Here is a 20,618-nt window from a genome sequence, read left to right on the forward strand (position 1 = left end):
AGACACGTATATAATGTTTCGACCTATCATGTCGACACATCTATATATATTTCGGAACAACCATAGACACTCTATATGTGAATGTTGGAGTTAGCTATACAGGGTTGAGGTTGATTCCAAAATATGTATAGTTTGAGTTGTGATCAATACTGAGATACGTATACACTGGGTCGTGGATTGATTCAAGATAATATTTATCGATTTATTTCTGTATATCTAACTGTGGACAACTAGTTATAGGTTACTAACGAGGACAGCTGACTTAATAAACTTAAAACATCAAAATATATTAAAAGTGTTGTAAATATATTTTGAACATACTTTGATATATATGTATATATTGTTATAGGTTCGTGAATCAACCAGTGGCCAAGTCTTACTTCCCGACGAAGTAAAAATCTGTGAAAGTGAGTTATAGTCCCACTTTTAAAATCTAATATTTTTGGGATGAGAATACATGCAGGTTTTATAAATGATTTACAAAATAGACACAAGTACGTGAAACTACATTCTATGGTTGAATTATCGAAATCGAATATGCCCCTTTTTATTAAGTCTGGTAATCTAAGAATTAGGGAACAGACACCCTAGTTGACGCGAATCCTAAAGATAGATCTATTGGGCCTAACAAACCCCATCCAAAGTACCGGATGCTTTAGTACTTCGAAATTTATATCATATCCGAAGGGTGTCCCGGAATGATGGGGATATTCTTATATATATGCATCTTGTTAATGTCGGTTACCAGGTGTTCACCATATGAATGATTTTTATCTCTATGTATGGGATGTGTATTGAAATATGAAATCTTGTGGTCTATTGTTACGATTTGATATACATAGGTTAAACCTATAACTCACCAACATTTTTGTTGACGTTTTAAGCATGTTTATTCTCAGGTGAATATTAAGAGCTTCCGCTGTCGCATACTTAAATAAGGACAAGATTTGGAGTCCATGCTTATATGATATTGTGTAAAAACTGCATTCAAGAAACTTATTTTGTTGTAAAATATTTGTATTGTAAACCATTATGTAATGGTCGTGTGTAAACAGGATATTTTAGATTATCATTATTTGATAATCTACGTAAAGCTTTTTAAACCTTTATTGATGAAATAAAGGTTATGGTTTGTTTAAAAATGAATGCAGTCTTTGAAAAACGTCTCATATAGAGGTCAAAACCTCGCAACGAAATCAATTAATATGGAACGTTTTTAATCAATAAGAACGGGACATTTCATTTAGAACCAAAATGTGATAACTTCATGCCTTTACAACCAAAATGGTATTTAAAAGAAGAGTTCTTGATGTTTTTAGCCATGATAAGAGTGAACACTTCCATTACTAAAGTGAATAGGTAAGGAGACAAAGGATCTCCCTGCCTAAGCCCTCTTCCCCCTTTTAAAAACCCATGATTTACACCATTAACACATAGTGAATGATGAAGTGGTAACACATGTCATAATCAACTTAATCATTTTGCCATGAAAACCAAATCTCCTCAAAATATACTCCAGGAATTTCCAGTCAAGGGTATCATAAGCTTTCTGAATATATATCTTTAAAGCACACCTCTTAGGACCATTAACTCTATTATAGCCCCTTAGAAGTTCTTGAGTGATCAAAATATTATCCTGTATAGCTCTCCCAAGGATGAAGGCGCTTTGGTTGCAATTAACAAGCTTACTTAAGCTGCCTTTGATTCTATTAGTAAGAATTTTACTAATGCACTTATATAGAACATTGCAACATGCAATGGGTCTAAAATCAGAGACCTTGTTTGGAGTACCAATCTTTGGAACAAGTGCAATAACAGTAGAGTTGATTTCCTTCAAAAGTTTCCCAGAATCAAAAAACTCTCTCACTGCATTACATATATCAGGCCCAACTATATCCCATGACTTCTTAAAAAAATATGAAGAAAAACCATCTGGACCTGCAGCCTTATTATTATCAATATCAAAGATGGCCTGCTTAACTTCCAGATCAGTAACTTCACTAATCATTTGAATGGCCTCTTCTTCACTTAAAGAAGCAGTGAAGATATCACCCAACTCATTAACATTCCTAAGAGAATCAGAACAGCCTAGAAAATTTTGAAAGTGAGTCACAAATTGAGCTGCCACATCATCCCCAAAATGCCTAACACCAGTTTCATCACAAATGCTTTCAATCCTATTTTTATTTTTCCTAGCCCTTAAAACATTATGAAAATATTTAGAGTTCTTATCACCCTCTTGAAGCCATTTGATCGTAGCTTGTTGTTGCATAAGACTCAACTCAATCTTTGAAGCATTTTGATACTCCAGCAGCAGGTCAACTACAACTTTCTTCAAATTATGATCATGAGGGTTAGAGTCAACAGCAAGTTGAGCATCTTGTAACTTCACTCTTAATTCCTTTACTTTAGAGTCAATAAAATGTGTACCTATAATTAAATTCAGTGGTGTCCTATGAAATTTGAAAAGTAATCTGTAAAAGAAAATCAACGCTTCATTCATGACCATTGAAGTAAATCAGAATGAATTAAAAAGAACGAAGTAGTATGGTGTCACAGGACCCATAGCCTAAGTCTTAGATATGCCATTGAAGACACGATGAATAAGCAATTTACTAACATGATCGATTCTCACTCAAACTTCCGAGTACATATAATATAGTAACTGATCAAATTAAGATTGAGTGAATATATGTGAATTGGAGAGATAACTAAACAATAACAATGTTGTGCAATTAAAAAAAACAAAAAACAAAAAAAAAAAAAAAACAACAAACAAACTAAACAATAACAATAGAGTAATATAATGCGTACTCATTTTATTCTCAACTTCATCTTAATCTTAATAGATAATTAATACAAATACAATACCACTAAATACAATCAATTATTCGTTATAACATCCAAGATCATGTAAACACCTTTAAATGTAAATTAACACATACATAATATTATGAAATTAACAACGACAACAACAACAACAACAACAACAACAACAACAACAACAACAAAACCCAATACCACATAAGTGGTGTATGGGGGAGGTGAGATGTAGACAATCTTTTCCCTATCCGAGAATAAAGACAAGTCATTTCTCCACCCAGAGTGAAAAACACTCTCAAAAGTAGAGAAACTCATCCCTCTCTCTATTCGACGGATAGAGAGATTGCTTTCGAGTGGACCTCCGGCCAATAAGTAGGAAAAAAAATTTTAAAAAGAAAAATTTAAAATAAAATTGAGACGTCATGAAAATGGTAAAATCAAATTTCCATGGGTTTTAAATCCTGCCTGAAATTTGATTTAGGCTCTAAGAGTAAGTCAAGTCACCAATAAATCGACGCTTGCTGTCGACTCACTAACTAAAGCCGTATATTATGAAACAAACACAAACAAACCAATAATGCTTACTCTTGGTATATGACCGATATCATTAAAGATGGTATCAGTTTTTGAGGTGGTGGGTCTCGATATCTTTAGTAACACTGAGAACGAAATCCATCAAACTATCTGGATTTGGGACACTCTCATTGAGCTTCTCGCAGTGAAAAGTCCAAGTAACGACGTTCTCTTCTCCATTCGTGTCAACATCTACCGTGATCATAAACGTCTTGTAAGCTTCCAATATATCGCCCCCGATTACATTGTAGCACACTGACTTTTTATCCTCGTCGATCGCTTCGAGTGTTTCTTTGGCCACCTTTTACTTCCCTTCTGCTATATTGTTAACAACAATATTATCATAATTATAATTACTTAAAATATATAACACTACCACATGTAAGTTATAAATAAGTAAATGAATAAAGTTTTTCTGTTCAAGCTATATATCCCGAAAAAGGGAGTGGTTTATAATCAGATGTATGCGGTCTAATTAACCGCATATAAAATAGAATAAAGAAACAAAATCCAAAATTAAATTGTAAAATCAGCTGCATAGTATTTGCCATGGTGAAAAGCTTGACCAAAATAAGTTAATAAAGTGGAATTTTTTGTCGTTTAGCGTGCTTTTAGCGGCTGAGTTTAGATCGTCACAGAAATATTCATTGCCCGTTCTCATATTTCTAGTAGTAATATTAAGATACATTGTTAGTGAGGTTTAACTCTGTAACCTTGTGTGAGGAAATTAAGACCTCAACCACTAGATTACATTTATTTATCATCCGTGTAAAACTTAATTAAGCAAATTAAGAAAATGAAAGGTGCAGGTTACCATGAAAAAAGGTCCAAGTGAGGATTCATCCAACAACACCCCATTCATGACCATCGTGCAAATTAACACCTTTTACATACTCGGGGCTGATATCGACTAATTGATGTGGCCGATTTCGTAGTAATTGATGGAACAAATCTCCATCTGACTTTATCGTTATTTGCTTAGTTTGGATTCCACTTAGAGCCATCGATATGACCTCTTTTTAATTTATGAAATTATTATGCAAATTGATGAAGACATCTATGGAAATGGTATCAGCTCTTTGGGATTTTATAATCATCAAGTCCTCTGCATGCTCAATTATTTCCTGTTTTATCACCCCTAGTTCACTTCATCTAAGATGATTTAATAATTATATATTTATGGGGTAGTATACACGATAATGTTCATTGTACAGTTTGTTTATATTTGGTGGGTGTTCGAATAGTAGCCGCGATGATGTTGTTCTGACCGCTTCCGCAACCGTTTTTCTTCGATGGATCATACGGTCTCAGTCTCTACACCGGGAGTTTTCTAGGGAGTTTTCTATGACGGATTTGAGACCGTTGAATTATTTTTTGGGGATTTATGTAACTCGTAATTCTTCTGGGATTTTTCTCTCCCAGAAGAAGTATGCTATTGAAATTCTTACCGTGCTCATATGCTTCATTGAAAACCCTACACATGTCGACACTGACTCTAAGCTTGGGGTAAACCTACGTTGTATCGTAGTCTTGCAAGTACTTTTTAGTATCTCTCACTTTCACGCGACCAGATATATCTTATGCAGTTAAACACATCTCCCTTATTATGTACGATCCTAACGAGACTCATTTTTCGGAGCTCATACGCATTCCTTGGTATGTTCGAGGGACTCTTGATCTAGGCCTTCGATTGTTTTATTCTTCAACGACGTCTCTTGTGACTTATTCAGATGCTGATTGGGCGGGATGCCCCTTTCCTTGCAGATCTACATCTAGTTATTGTGTTTTTTCAGGGAATCAAATCACTATCTCGGTCTTCTAAGGTCGAACACACGCCGCCACGCTTCAATGCTGAAGCCGAATATCGTGTTGTCGTAAAATGTGGTTGTTGAAACTTGTTGGTTATGCAACCTCCTTCACGAGCTTCATTGCCTGTTATTCTCCACTATTATTGTCTAATGTGATAATAAGAGTGTTGTTTACTTTTCGTCCACCCCAGTTCAGGATCAAAAGACGAAACACATTGAGATTGATATTCACTTTGTTTGAGACCTTGTTGCTAGAAGGCATGTTCGTGTTCATCATGTTCCTATCCGATACCGGTACACAAATATTTTCACCAAGTGCTTACCAACATCTCTTTTGGAGTTCCGTTCCAACTTGACTATTCGCTCCGCTCCAGCTCCAACTCTGTAGGTTGCTACCTAGATTTCATGGCCCATTAATTTTGCCCTTATTGTTGTAGGCCCATTGCATTCTCTTTATATATCTTGTATTGTTCTCATTAGAGATCAAGGAAAGCAATTACATTTCAAAAAGATCATCGGTCCAATTTTCTCACTTGAATTAATTTATAAGCCGTGAATGTACTAATATCGTTTATCAAGAAATGAGAACAAATGGATGAGTAGCTAGGTAATGTTCATCAAGTCTGCAACTTTTACAACTAAATTTAGTGATCTTATTCTCTCTGAACTGTATTTCACTATCAAGTTAAAACCTTGAATCTTGACCGTTGATGGTACACTAGTAGGATCTTGTGATCCAATCATATGAAGATGAAAATGATCCTGATTACGACCTCGATCTTGACAACCTTGATCACATGTATGTAATGACACTTGGTTTAGAATTACTTGTTTAAAAGATCGGATACGTCTTTTTTGGAACCGACAAGAACTGGAGAAGCAAAAATTTCGTTTTCCGTATTTGAAACGAGTGTAGTAGAATCTTCTTCATTACGAGAATCATCACTTTCTACATATGAACTCGGGGATGAAGCCCCAACTATCTGCACCATCAAACTTCCACCTGCAGAAATTATCAATTATGCCCCAGTTTATTATCAATTATCATTATCAATAAGTATAATAGCGGAGCTGGATGAATAGTAACGGGCTGACGTCAGCATGGCGTTAGCAATTTTGTCCTCTTTTTTTTTCGAGAAATATTTTTTTCCAGCCCAATCATTTGGCCCAACGGAGTGGGCCGCCGGACCTCCATCTAGTTTATTTTATATGTGTGACCAAGAACAGTTTACAATGTGTGACCAGGAACAGTTTACAAATTGCAATTCATGCTACTGCTAATACAACATGTCAATTGCTAATTTCAAAATTATAGTGTTTGTGTTGGTTATTAATTTCACCTAAAAATGACTATGGAGTATATCTTTACAAGTTAAAGCGTAAAACTGCATTAAAGAAACAATTTTTACTGTATCTAATTAAGTTAAGAGAGCTAAAAGAAAAAGCTGACCTAGAACAAGAGCAGCCCCAAACCATCCAAAAACACCCCACCTTTCACCTAACAGAAACCATGCAAAACCAGCACCCCAAACTGGCTCCAGTCCATAAATAATTGCAGTTTCTGTTGCTGATACATCACGCATTGCTGCCATCTGTTTCAGATGATGGTATTACATTAGCCTAAATTGTTAAAACAATGAATGGAAACTATAAGGCATAGCCATATTTCCCAGAAAGTAGGACCAGAGGACTTTTATTGAAAGATTCAAGTATACGTGGCGAACTTGGTGGGTTTGTACCATTGGATAACGGGTCAAAGCGGCTACTCTTTAATTTCGGTTAGATTGGGTCCGCCCTGAGACACATTTGTTTAAATACATGTGCAACATTGTGACTAGAAACAATACATCATTTTAATTATCATCCTAATATATTTAAATTGAACATAACTTAAACTGACATGCTCATAACTGTATGTTTTAAGTTATCATCTCTAGGTTCAAAACAGGTCTTTTTAATATGGTGTGATAACATTCATGATTTGATACAAGTGTAAATTGCAGAGGTTGACAATTACAAAATGCATACCTTATATATTTATCTTAAGTCATTAATCCTCAACTTAGTTCATTTTTTTAAGAATATCATATAAAAACATAAAAATTGTACCTCTATCCACAAGCATAGTCCAGTCGTAAACACACCGGTATATAAAGCCGGTATCCAAGGGAAATTCACAATCCACTTCAAGAAACTTGCCCATTTCCAAGACGATGGATGATATTCAAGGCTACCATCAATCGTGCCTCCAATCAAATACCATATAATAGATGAGAAAGCAACAACACACACCTATATATTAGACGGTTGAAATAGTGTTACAAAATTCATCACAATCGTATTAATTAGGACCAAAAGTACGTGATTAAAAGCAGTGTTGGAGAACTTGGAATTACTCGGCGAGTACTCAATTTTTTAAACTCGGGGAGTACTCGGTCAAACCTGGTCAAACTCAGCCAAAACTCGGGATTACTAGGAAAATCGGTCAAAACTCAGGATTACTCTGAATATCAGTCAAAATTGGTCAAAACTCGGTCAAAGTCAAACTTAGTCAACATCGGAGTACTCCCCGAGTTTCCGAGTACTCCCTAAAAAGTCCAGACCAAATACTCCCCGAGTAGCGATTTGCAACCTTGATTAAAAGAAATAATTAAAATTAACTAATACAACATACAGTAGAGATTAAAACGCGTCCCATAAAATGTACCTAAAATTAATCACATGCAGGAGTATCAACAATAAAATCAACTGACCTCGTATCCAAGGACTGCTAAGAAGTCCTCTTTGTTTGTTTTCCTAGATATATGTTCAGTTCTAAGCATGTGTATACCAAAGAATAACGCGCTTAAAAAGTTCAAAAAATCTCCAACCTGACAGATTCAAAGAAAACATTATTCGTACCTGGTCATAAAACTTATGCGTTTGAAACGGGCTTCATCTATACATTACCAAAACATATGCGATAGCAATTAGGTGACGACAACTATAACAAAATAGGGCTTTAGATAATGCTTACACATGGAGGTGAGCCACTAGATTCAAGCATGCCAACCCCAATAATGGACATAAGAGCTCCAAACCAAGTACGGGCTGGAATCACGGCTCCTAGCATACCATCAATCAACGGAACCACAATTACCTGGTTTAATTCAGGTCATATTTACCATATCATTAAATACATAACAACGATTTAATTCAAAAATCATATTGTCTTACAGTAAACATGGCAATAAAGGACGCGCGCCCAGCATCAGAAGTCAGCAGTGCGAGAGCTTGCATTAGATAGCCTAAACTAGCCCATAACCCTAACTCAATTCCTGAATTGAACGTTCGAACGTCACCCCGAGATCTCAAAACAGACGGGAGAAATGGTATGGCGGCAATAGCAAATCTAACGACAGTGAAAGCCGCGGGGTCCGCAATGGCCTCCACCTTTTTCAGCACTGGTATGTTACTAGCTACAACATTTAAAAATAAACAAAAGGCTTGAAGTTTTTTTTAACTGTATTTGTCTTCCAATCAACACAAATGAAGTAATTATAAAGATGCAATCCAAACATTATATAGCATTCTAGCCTTATACATTCAAATCAACTGAATTAATCAACAACGAATTTACAATTTACAAATATAATACGGATTATAACTAAATAAATTTATCAAATTATAAATAAAACTAACATAAATATCATAAATATAGAATAATATAGGTATACCGTAAAGTAAAGTGATAAGGTTCATCAAAATGATGCCCCGAACTTTCTTCGATACAATAAAACTCTTCGGCCATCCAAATAACGGCTTGTAGTTGAGATTAATCAACTTGTTGTTCGGTAATTGCTTTGTTTCAGTTACCGAAACTTCGTCGTTTACTGAAACTTTTACAATCGTAAGTTGTTTATCGGATTTACTTACAGCATTATTATTAGGTCTGGAAGTACAACACGACGTCGTGTAGGAGGTGAAAGAACAACGTTTTCTGTGAGTGTAGATGATAGAATGAACGCGTATGTTTAATGATTTGTTTTTTGGTAATGCTGATTTCTCCCATTGCAATTGCAATCTCCATGGTGAGTGGGCAGCCATGAATGTGAATATCTCGAGCTTACTGGAGCAGTGTGAGTGAAAATGACATTATTGCCCTTGTGGTCAACAGCTCATTTTTCAGTGCAGGTACGTTTGATGTTATCTTTTCTGTTTCTGCATCACATCTTCATATTACATTTTAACTATTATTATATTGTGAAATATCCAATTCAATACATAGAATTTATTAATGTAGTTTATGTTATAATGTTATAATAATGGTAGAGATAAAATAATGCCAATTAAAGTATTTAAAGATTGTTTTATCAAGTGACATTGCCTCCACTTGTTCTTCACATATATATGTATATTCTAGTGAGCTCATTACTTAAAATTTCTATACACTTGGTTAGGCTGCTTTCATTATTCTAGTAACATTTACATTTATTATGTACTCATAGGATATACTACTGCTAATGTGGGCTAGGATCACTTCTTTAAGCTAATTGGAACCGGAGATATAGAAAGGCCAGTTTTCCTATCGGCACGAAGAACAATATCATCTTTGTTAGAAACGTCGTGTTTTCCAGATGAACTGGGAGATGATGCACCGATTATCTGCACCATTAAACCTCCACCTGAAGAAAGATCAAGCCCGAGTTATAATTTTTTGTGTTATTTCACATCGAAAAATGACTACCTTATGTGACATATGATTTGATTATGCTGACCTAGAACAAGAGCAGCACCAAACCATCCATACACACCCCACATTTCACCAAGGAGAAACCATGCAAAACCAGCACCCCAAACTGGCTCCAACCCATAAATAATCGCAGTTTCCGTTGCTGATATATCACACATTGCTGTCATCTGTTTTATTAGATTATAAATATGTTAGCTCAACGTAAAAAAGGGAACAACAATTTTGCACAAAGGAAGGGTGGAAAAAAATATTATGGTTCAAACCGTTTATCATTGTTGTAAACGGCGGCCGTCTCACCCAACTAGTCAGTTTGGTAACTATCTCGTCCCGTTTCGCCCAAAAACGTTAAATTAGTCGGTCAACGCTAAAAAGTCAAGAGTCAGGCAAAATCAATGTTGGTCAAACATAGGTAAAATTTTAATATTTTTTTTACTCGGATCGTGTTCCCTATACGCTAAAAATATATATGTTTGATATATCATTTGTAAATATTACTAAAAGTCAACATTAGTCAATGCCGGACTCGACCCCAACCGACTAGTCGTTTCAAAGTCCCCACTGGCACGTCTCCGTCTCGCGACTTTTCCAACCTTGCTTTGTATTGAAAACTTCGTTAGTTACTTGATAAAGTAATAGAGAAGCATAAAAAACTACTGATGTATTGGTGATTACAGTTTGACCAAGTATTGACCGAGTAATTCCTACAACTGCAACACTACATTCCAGCATACCAACCCCAACAATTGACATAGTAGCACCGAACCAAGTACGAGTAGGAATCACTAATCCTAGCATACCATCAATCAACGGAACCACAATTACCTGGTTTTGTCATACTCATCACTGTATATCAGCTGTACATTTATAGTGAAACAAAGGTTTATTGATTATTGATTCACATCACGAATGACTTACAGTAAACATCGAAAAAAAGGATGCTCGACCGGCCTCAGAAGTCAGCAGTCCAAGAGCCTGCATGATATACCCTAAACTGACCCACAACCCTAACTCCATTCCGGAATTGCGAGTTCGAACGTCACCCCGAGATCTCCAAGCAAATGGAAGAAATGGAATGGTTGAAACGACAAATCTCACAACAGTGAAGGTTGCAGGATCCATCACTGCTTCAACTTCTTTCAATACTGGTATGTCACTAGCTTTGACAATTAAAACAAATAATTCCTTTAACATATTTTTCCAAAAGTATCTTTATGTATTATCAACATAACAAATACGAAGTACAAAATTAGCTAAACAATAATAATAAATTAAAAATTATACAAATTAATATACAGTATTATATAATCAGATTTATTTTTTACCATAAACTAAAGTAATAACGTTAAACAAAATTATGCTCCGGATTTTTTTTGATGCAATAAATTTTTGACTTTTTTGCTCCGTTGGTCCTTCAATTATACACGAAATTGCTATCCGAGTCCCTCAAGTTCTTTTTTTGGATTTTCGAGTCCTTAAAGTTGCAAAATTTTGCAATCCGAGTCTCTCCGTCAGTTTGCCGTTTAAATTAGCCGTTAACCCTTGACATGTGTCATGCATGTGAGGGTAAAATCGTCTTTTTACTCTTTTCTTCGACTTTTTTGCTACGTTGATCCTTCGTTTATAGACAAAATTGCAATCCGAGTCCCTCAAGGTTTTTTTTTTAAGGCCAAGCATAATATTATATATATATATATATATATATATATATATATATATATATATATATATATATATATATATATGAATTAAAGGTACAAAGAGGACTCATACTTGAGAATAATATGAGTCGAAATAAACACAAAGGTTACAAAGTACACGGGAACAAAATCAAAATCAAATGTTAACACTCTCTTTCAAAAGAAATTATTTTCTTAGATTTGTGGAAAGGGAGGTGGTTCGTACACCACCATTTTTAGCCATACACCACTAAATGTGCATTGTTGTGTTGTACACTACAATACTTTAAAGCACAGTTGGTGGTGTATGGCTAAAAAGTGGTGGTGTACGAATCATCGCCCTTGTGGAAAACTTAAAGAACGTTATCAACCCTACTACGTACTCATCATTATCTTGAACAAGAATTTGTTTAGTCACTCCTTTATCAAATTGTATTAAACAAGGAATTAACTTTTTCAACCAATTGATCCGTTTTAATCGATAACTGAATATAAATAACCAACTTGAACAGGGGTGAACTTTAACTTATGAACACAAAATCGAAATTCATGATCTACTTGTTTTTCAGGCAATAAATCCTTCATGAAAACTGTTCTAAATTCATTTTCTAACACTCGACAATCAAGTTCATTGTCTGAAACAACCTGTATCACTCGACTTTGATCATGAACAATACGGTTGACTTTTGAATCCGGGCCTTTGACTTCAAAATTCGAGATCGATTCTTCGAATTGGAAGCTATAACTTTACAGGAACGTTCAATTGAATATTTCAAAAAAATATGCGTTTGTAGTTTTCCTTAAATCCTTCCAGATTGATCCGGAGACTAAAACAGTTTGAGTTTTCGATGAATGAAGAACACGATCTAATTCTCCTTGAATTCGAAATTGTTAAACTGATATGAATGATGACGAAGTTTCTTTTTCTGTTGTAGATCACGAATCTGAAACTATGATTGTGTCTAGAATCATCAAGTGTTGATTTTACAATTTTGAACTCATGAAGATAATGAAGAACGAGTACCGTAGAATTTTTAGAGATAAATTTGTAATGTTTTGATTTAGTTTTTTGTAATCTGATGTGAATTTGAGTACTAATGAAATGAAATCGGTAGGTGTTTGTGATTTAGATTTGATTTTGTGATGTTTTAATAGAAAAGTGGTTTTATTTATTTAAAACAAAAAAGAAGAAAGGAAATTTTTTGTCTATAAACGAAGGACCAGCGAAGCAAAAAAGTCGAAGAAAAGAGTAAAAAGACGATTTTACCCTCACATGCATGGCACATGTCAAGGGTTAACGGCTAATTTAGACGGAAAACTGACGGAGGGACTCGGATTGCAAAATTTTGCAATTTTAAGGACTCGAAAATCCAAAAAAAAAAACTTGAGGGACTCGGATTGCAATTTTGTGTATAATTGAAGGACCAACGGTGCAAAAAAGTCTAAATTTTTCGCCATAACGCACGCCTGCCGGAAAACGATTTATTACTCATATTCAATGATCGATCGTTTTTAGTAACTAAAACGAAGTCGTTGACTGAAACTTGACCGCCGTCAGTAAATTTCGTATCGGATTTCTTTCGTTTTGCATTAATTAATAGGTCTGGAATGGGAACTACAACAGGACATTCGTGAAATATGATTGGATGAGAAGGTGAATGAAGAATGTTGTTTGTGTGCGAATATATTGAATGGATATGCGGAAATTGAAGAAGATGATAGCGATGTTGTTCCGGTTATGAATGATTTAATTGGTGATGATGAGTTGTGTAATGGCCATTGGGAAGCCATTAACGAGTTTGAGTTGGAGCTTCATGAACTGAATAATGAGTTTTCTCTGTTTTTATAAGTGTGAATTGACAAAATTGTCCCCGTCAGACGATTGATTTACAGGCGGGCTGGTTGTTCTTGACGTTTTTTTTTTACGCACGTTTAACTCAAGGTCAAACTGAACCATCAAAAATAGATTTAATTTTGTATAATCGATTTGATACGAAATGACTGTAATTCGTTAATATGGACAATAAAGAAATATGACTTTTGTTGATGTGTGAAGGAAGTCTCATTTTGAATTTGGGGCATTGAAATCATGATACGATCGGGTATTAAACAAAAACCGTACGCATATAAAGAAAAACTAGATCCGAATCGGCCTGCGCGATGCGACGGGGCCTTCCGGATTAAATATTCGTATTTAACCTAGCGTTATGTATTTACAGAATTAAAAACGCGTTGTTGCGGGTGTGTTTGGGTACACCTGGTTAGTACTTACTATATCTAATGGTCTGCACGTTTTTAACGCCAGAAAAATCGCGTAAAAAAGGGGACGGAGCTATCGATATAATGTAGTTAGCTTGGACTGTTTATTATATGTGTGTGTGTGTGTGTGTGTATATATATATATATATATACATATATATATATATATATATATATATATATATATATATATGTGTGTGTGTGTGTGTGTGTGTGTGTAACATAGCCTGAAAAATTTATTGTTTTTTTAGAAAGCGTTTATTTCGCGTATAGTTAGTTGCGTTGGGTTCGTAAATTTTTTTCGAGTTGAACAGTGATGACGGAGAAATTTAACTCGCGGCGAACGGGAAGATACGACCCGTTAAAATATTGGGTGTAGTTTATTTAAGTTTTTTAATAGAATAATAATTTTATGTTTTTTACCCTTGAAAAATTTACATCTGTAGCCCTGTTTGAGGGGGTTGTTATGTAATTTTGTTATTGCATGTCGTTTGAAAAGCCGGGTGTGGCTTAAACGACACAAACAACCACGATTTTTATTATATAGTAGAAGGTTTAATGGGATTTTTGATTGGGACCTGATATTTCCCCCACTAATATGTATAAATCCGCCAATTTTTTTGTTAATTCCCAAAATACCCTTTTATTTTATTTTTTTAAGTTTGTCTATTCCTCTTCTCTACCCAGTTGTCCTTTTCACTTCCAATTTGTTTCTACTAAATCAAACACCAACCAACTATTAGAATTTCTCGGTCACTATTCTTCTTACTATTTTTACTTTACTCCTTACTAATTTATCTTTTCAATCACTCAATTATGGACTCTCTGTTGGATGTGAAGGATATCAAAACAAAGTAGGAGGCACACCGCGGCCTTGGAAGGCGCGACGCGGCCTAGAACATGAAACAGAGCATCAGATTGGGAAATCGTCTGTCCGGAGTTTAGCCTTTGAGGCGCGGCGCGGCCTCAAATGGCGCGGCGCGGCTTGCGTCTGATGAAAAGTTTCCATATTTATGTTTTTCTTGTTCTCCAAGGTGTTTTTTGGCCTATATAAGCATCCTATTGTAACCCTCGGTTGTATCTACGAATTATATCAATAAATCTCTCTAGTTGGTCCGTGGATTAAAGTAATCGACATTCGATTACATATAACCACGTTAAATCTCGCGTCTTTAATTTTCTAATTATTGTTCTTTCGTTTGTCGATTATGGAAGGGTAATTCTCTGGAATTACTCTATTGTTTGGGTCCTATAATCCTTACAATTGGTATTAGAGCTCAAGGTTCGAGTTGGGAACGATGGAGGAAGACTGTAAATTAAAGATCGAGCGGTTTGATGGTTAAGACTTCGCCTTTTGGAAGATGCAAATAGAAGACTACTTGTATCAAAAAAATTTCATCAACCTTTGTTGGAGACCAAACCCGAAGGCATGAACGATGCCGATTGGATGCTCTTTGATCGTCAAGCTTTGGGTGCGGTTCGTCTTGCAGTCGCCAAGAACGTTGTAGGTAATATTATGAACGAAAAAACAACGTTTAATTGTTTGAAGGCGCTCTCCAACATGTATGAGAAACCTACGGTGGCGAATAAGGTTTTTCTCATGCGACAATTGTTCAACACGAAGATGAAGGAAGATATGAGTGCAACATATCATATCAACGAATTCAACAATCTTGTTTCAAGATTAGAGTCGGTTGAAATCAAATTTGATGATGAACTAAAAGCATTAATCTTGCTTTCATCATTACCAGAAAGTTGGTCGGGTACGATTACCGCGGTTAGTAGCTCGACCGGTACTACTAAGCTTGCGTATGAAGGAATTAGGGATTTAATTCTCGGTGAAGACACTCGTAGGAGAAGTTCGGGGGGAATTGTTATCCGGATCTTTGTTAAGTACCGACAACCGTGGTAGAAAAGTTGATCGCGGTGTGAAGAAGAGTAAAGGGAAGTTCAAGAAGAGGTATCCATCGAAAGACCAAAGTGACGTTATTTGTTGGGGTTGCAATCATAAGGGGCATTATCAAAGATATTGTAAGAATGCTCCGGTTAAAGATGTTAACTTGACCGCGGAAGATACGGAGGATGCACTACTATGTAGTATTAAAAGTTCGGTGGAGTCTTGGGTCTTGGATTCGGGAGCTTCGTTTCACGCTACACCCACTAAGAGCGTGATGAGGAATTTTCGGGCGTATCAAGGTAAAGTTAGATTGGCAAACAACAAAAGTCTCGAGATTAAATGTATAGGAGATGTTGTATTGAAGACTACTCTTGGTTATAATTGGACTTTTAAGAACGTGAGGTTTATTCCTAAGTTAAAGAGGAAGTTAATCTCGGTTGGTCAATTAGATGAAGAAGGTAATGAGGTTACTTTCAAGAATCACCAATGGGAGGTGATTAAGGGTAGTAATGTCGTAGCTCGTGGACATAAAATGGGAACTCTTTATATGGTTGAGGTGTTTGAAGAAGACACGGTGATTACTACGGTTGGCGTTGGGGCTAGTTCTACTCTATGGCACCGAAGACTCGGGCACATGGGTGAGAAGGGTATGAAGGTTCTTAGTTCGAGTGGGAGAATTCCGGATTTGAAAAAGATAGAGCTTGGGTTTTGCGAACCGTGTACTTATGGGAAGCAAAAGAAGGTAACTGATGTGTGCGAGGCGTAGTACGAAATACTATTAAATACGATACAATTTTACACAAGTTTTATTTATTTATATAGATGTGATATACTTAAACCTTGCTACAACACTTATAGGCAGTGTACCTAATCGTAGAGTAGTGTAGTTTTTAGTAAGTCCGGTTCGTTCCACAGGGAGCTAGCTGAGTTTAACGCTATATTTTTAACAACTATATTTATATAAAGTATATATAATTATATATAGTAATATTATTATAAAAGGTGGTTTTTACCGTTTAATGACCGGTTTGTCCATTTTATATTTTAAGCATAAAGATAAATGACGATAATATAAATGACAGAATTTAAATTGCGATAAAGTAAATTGCAGTAATTAAAATGACAGTAAATAAAGGTACGATGAAATATGAAATAAAAGTATTATGCTTATTTAAACTTTCGTAATCATGATGTTTGACGTTTTGATTTTAATTTATTACCCTGGGTTAATTGTCCTTTGTCCTGACTTATTTGATACCTATCTGGGTTTTGCCCATATAGTCCATCGGTCATAATTATAATATGCTCGTCAAATTAACCTTATTCCCGAAGTCAAATATTCCAACTAATTAGGGATTCGAACTGTAACAAGGTTTTAATACTTCGTTAATAATTACACCAGGTTATCGACTGCGTGTAATCCAAGGTTTTAATACTTTGTTAACAATTACACCAATTATCCTTGTATGTAATCCACCCCTGTTTTAATTAGTCCATGATACATTAATTTATTCACTTGGCCATAATGAATAATCAATTACCCAATTCAATTGATTAATTAAATGATCGTAAAAGATGTCGTATAAACGTCACAAAATAGGACATGCATAATCATTTAACAATTATTAGATTAACTAATTTGAAGATAGGTTCGACAGATTCTAATGAGTTGTCATTCAATTAGACAATACCCCCCATCTATTAATAGTCCATAGTCCAATGTCCACAAGTGTCGGTCTTTTGTCCAAACCCGAATTATGGTACAAAATCCAATAACCCCATCTTAATATTTAGCCCAACATCATGATTACTTCGGCTCAAATAAGCATAATAATAACTTAGTTACGAGACATTAATTTAAAAAGGAAGAACATAACTTACAATGATTATTTATCGCGTAGCGTTACACGGACAGGATTTCGACTTTAAAACCCGTAAAACATTGCTTACAATAACCCAACTAAACCATAATTTATTATTAATCTTACTTAAACTTAATTATAATTATAAATATAATTATAAATATTACAGAGGAAAGAAAGAAAATAAGTGTGAAGTGTGTGTAATTCGGCCATAAAACGTTCCAATTTATAGATGTGGTCAGCCCCTTGAGGCCAAATTATATATATTATATTATATATTATTTTAAAACAAGCCGCCCACATTTAAATGAAGGTTGTACGCTGGACAGGCTGGCCATGTGATCGCATGAAATTCCCCCTTCCTGGCCATGCGATCGCATGGCCAGCCTGTCCAGCGTACAACCTTCATTTAAACGTGGGCGGCTTGTTTTAAAATAATATATAATATAATATATATAATTATATATATATATATATATATATATATATATATATATATATATATATATATATATATATATTCTTGTGCCTAGTTGACTGGTAATTTTAGCTCCGTTGTCTCGTACGTTTACGCCCGGTTTATGTCTCGGTTCCGAATTTTCGAACGTCCTTTCGTATGCGTAGATATCTTGTACATTGCATTTAGCAATTTGTAATTTGCACAAAAAATTATTTTTCTTAACTCCCAAAATCCGCGCAAGTCTTTAACTCACTTTTAGTGGCACCTTTGAGTGCACTATGGCTTTAGTGGCACTTTTCAGGCTTTAGTGGCACTTTTTCTTCAATTCTTTAATCTTCGTGATTTATCTTCACATTTATTTATTTAAACGATTACAACTTAAAAATAGAACGATTACAACTAAAAACTTTACATATTGGGATGATATTGCGACTAAATATATGTTCGTTTGGAGCACTATCAAAGATCCCCACACTTGAACGTTGATTGTCCTCAAGCAATACAGAACTTGAAATTAAATCACACTTTACTCGAATCATTTTTTTATTCTCACACTTTATACATCAGTGATTTTGATACAGCGGTATAAACAATGATAGTAACGATGTGGTTTACAGTCCCACATGACTATGAAAATTTAGATCCTTAAGAAAATTGGATCTTTATGAAAACATTTGATCTTTTGAAAATTCATTCTAGCTTTATCCCTAGATGAGTTTTCCGGAATAACCCTTCACCGGTGTTTGCAAAATGTTTTTGTGGATTTTGTGGGTTTCAGATTTTAAAATTTTAGCTCAAAACTTCCGGTTTTGTGTCACCCACTTGCTAACCTTGTATTGGGAAAGCACACGTCCAGTATACTTGCTCCGTATATTACCTTTCGGTAAACTTCCGTCCGGTTGTAAAGGAAAGCGTTGAACAAGCAACTGTTAAGGCAATGTCTAATGACATGCTTTTGATTATGGTCTATATCGTGTTGGATGCAGTTACTATCCTTTGTAGGAGCAATAGTAAAGATCACCCTATAGTTTTTTGGTCTGGCACAAGGTCATGTCTTCGACCATGCTATTCAACCACCGTTCTTACGGTTGACACCCGATTTGGTTCAGGTGACCTAATGAATTCCAGGTGAATTCCTAGGATTTTACGTTCAATGGTAATGAACGCATTGAAAATAGGTTTTGAGAAAATAAATCGGTTTGTAATTTGATCAAAATATTTTCTCGTTCAAGCTCGAGTTTAGATATCATCGAATTCCATGAGTTTGTAATTCTCAATCTTTGAAGTCAATCTCAAGGATTGAGTAATATCAGGCTTAAAAGCTGATTTTTAATCTTTGTGGAGATTATCCTTTCTAGGGGTCTGATTCATTAGTCTTATCAAGCTAATTTGCACGGCGCCCTCCCCATTTTACGAGACAGATCCTCTCATGGTTAGGATAAGTCTGACCACTTGGCGACCCTGTTTGACGCTGAGGTTCGTGAATTTCCTGCTGATTTTGGAGATGACTTTTCTAAATTTTTTGTCAACCTACAGCTGGTCCGGACGACAACTTCTTGACCTAAATCAAGAAGCGCGTGTCTTTTTCGGAATACTTTACTTCCTTTTAATGATGGAATTGATTCATCGTGTAGATCTATCTATCTTTCAAATATATTACAGTAAATCGGGTAAAACTGATTAAAATCGTCCAAAACAAAAGTACCTTCAATAATCTTATACAAAAATATGTGATATATGTTTTAAAGAACTTGGTAAATTCTTCCCATACTTAAGGTCGGACAATGGAGGAGAATATGGTAGTCTTGAGTTTAAAGACCACTGTGCAAAGTTCGGTATTAGAATGTTGAAAACGGTACCGGAAACACCGCAACACAATGGGGTCGCCGAACGTATGAATCGTACGTTGAACGAAAAGACTAGGAGTATGAGACTACATGCCGGTTTGCCTAAGATGTTTTGGGAGGATGCGGTTAATACGGAGGCTTATTTGATTAATAGGGGACCCTCAACACCATTGGGTTTTCGAATTCCCGAAGAAGAATGGCTAGGTAAAAAGGTAAGTTATGATCATCTTAGAATCTTTGAGTGTAATGTTTATGTGAAGACCAAAAATATTGATAAAGATAAACTTGAAGCTAAGTCAAAGAAGTGTACATTCATTGGTTACGGTTCGGATGAGATGGGCTATCGTTGTTGGGAAAATGAAGCTAGAAAAGTTATCTGATCGCTTGATGTTATCTTTGATGAAGATTCGGTCTATGGTAAACCGAAAACGGGGAGTCAAAAACCGGATCATGTTATTCTTGATGATGTTTCTCTTGATGATCTTGCGGGTTCTAGTGGGAGTTCGGGGAACAATGAATTGCCGATTAATGGTGATGGGTCGGCTATTGACAATGATGGGGATAGTTCGGATAGCGGTGATAATTCTGAACATAGTGCGAGTTCTAGTGATGAGGAGGCTAATGAAACCGGTCCAACCATACCGGTTGCTCCGATACTTAGACGCTCTACTAGAGTGCCCA

The 20,618-nt window shown here is 35.4% G+C and overlaps 1 protein-coding gene across 1 annotated transcript; it reads right to left on the minus strand.

The window, feature by feature from the left end:
- Window positions 1-5,728: 5,728 nt before the first annotated feature.
- Window positions 5,729-9,290, minus strand: LOC139840868 (uncharacterized). The gene is made up of 7 exons (XM_071831110.1): window positions 8,921-9,290; window positions 8,421-8,662; window positions 8,221-8,343; window positions 7,958-8,074; window positions 7,314-7,496; window positions 6,655-6,796; window positions 5,729-6,207 (listed from the first exon to the last, which is right to left on the minus strand). Exons 1-7 carry the CDS (start codon window positions 9,288-9,290, stop codon window positions 6,029-6,031), a joined length of 1,356 nt encoding a protein of 451 aa, XP_071687211.1. The 3' UTR covers window positions 5,729-6,028.
- Window positions 9,291-20,618: the final 11,328 nt, after the last annotated feature.

This window comes from Rutidosis leptorrhynchoides, chromosome 4 (genome assembly GCF_046630445.1).
Source record: "Rutidosis leptorrhynchoides isolate AG116_Rl617_1_P2 chromosome 4, CSIRO_AGI_Rlap_v1, whole genome shotgun sequence".
Classification (NCBI taxonomy): Eukaryota; Viridiplantae; Streptophyta; class Magnoliopsida; order Asterales; family Asteraceae; genus Rutidosis; species Rutidosis leptorrhynchoides.

Excerpts from the sequence above, each read along its gene's own strand:
- LOC139840868 (XM_071831110.1), bottom strand. The coding sequence starts at position 9,290 with ATGGCTGCCCACTCACCATGGAGATTGCAATTGCAATGGGAGAAATCA. Across the intron at positions 6,797-7,313 it reads GACTATGCTTGTGGATAGAG|ATGGCAGCAATGCGTGATGT; the intron begins GTACAATTTTTA and ends CATCTGAAACAG. Across the intron at positions 6,208-6,654 it reads TGGGGCTGCTCTTGTTCTAG|GTGGAAGTTTGATGGTGCAG; the intron begins GTCAGCTTTTTC and ends TAATTTCTGCAG.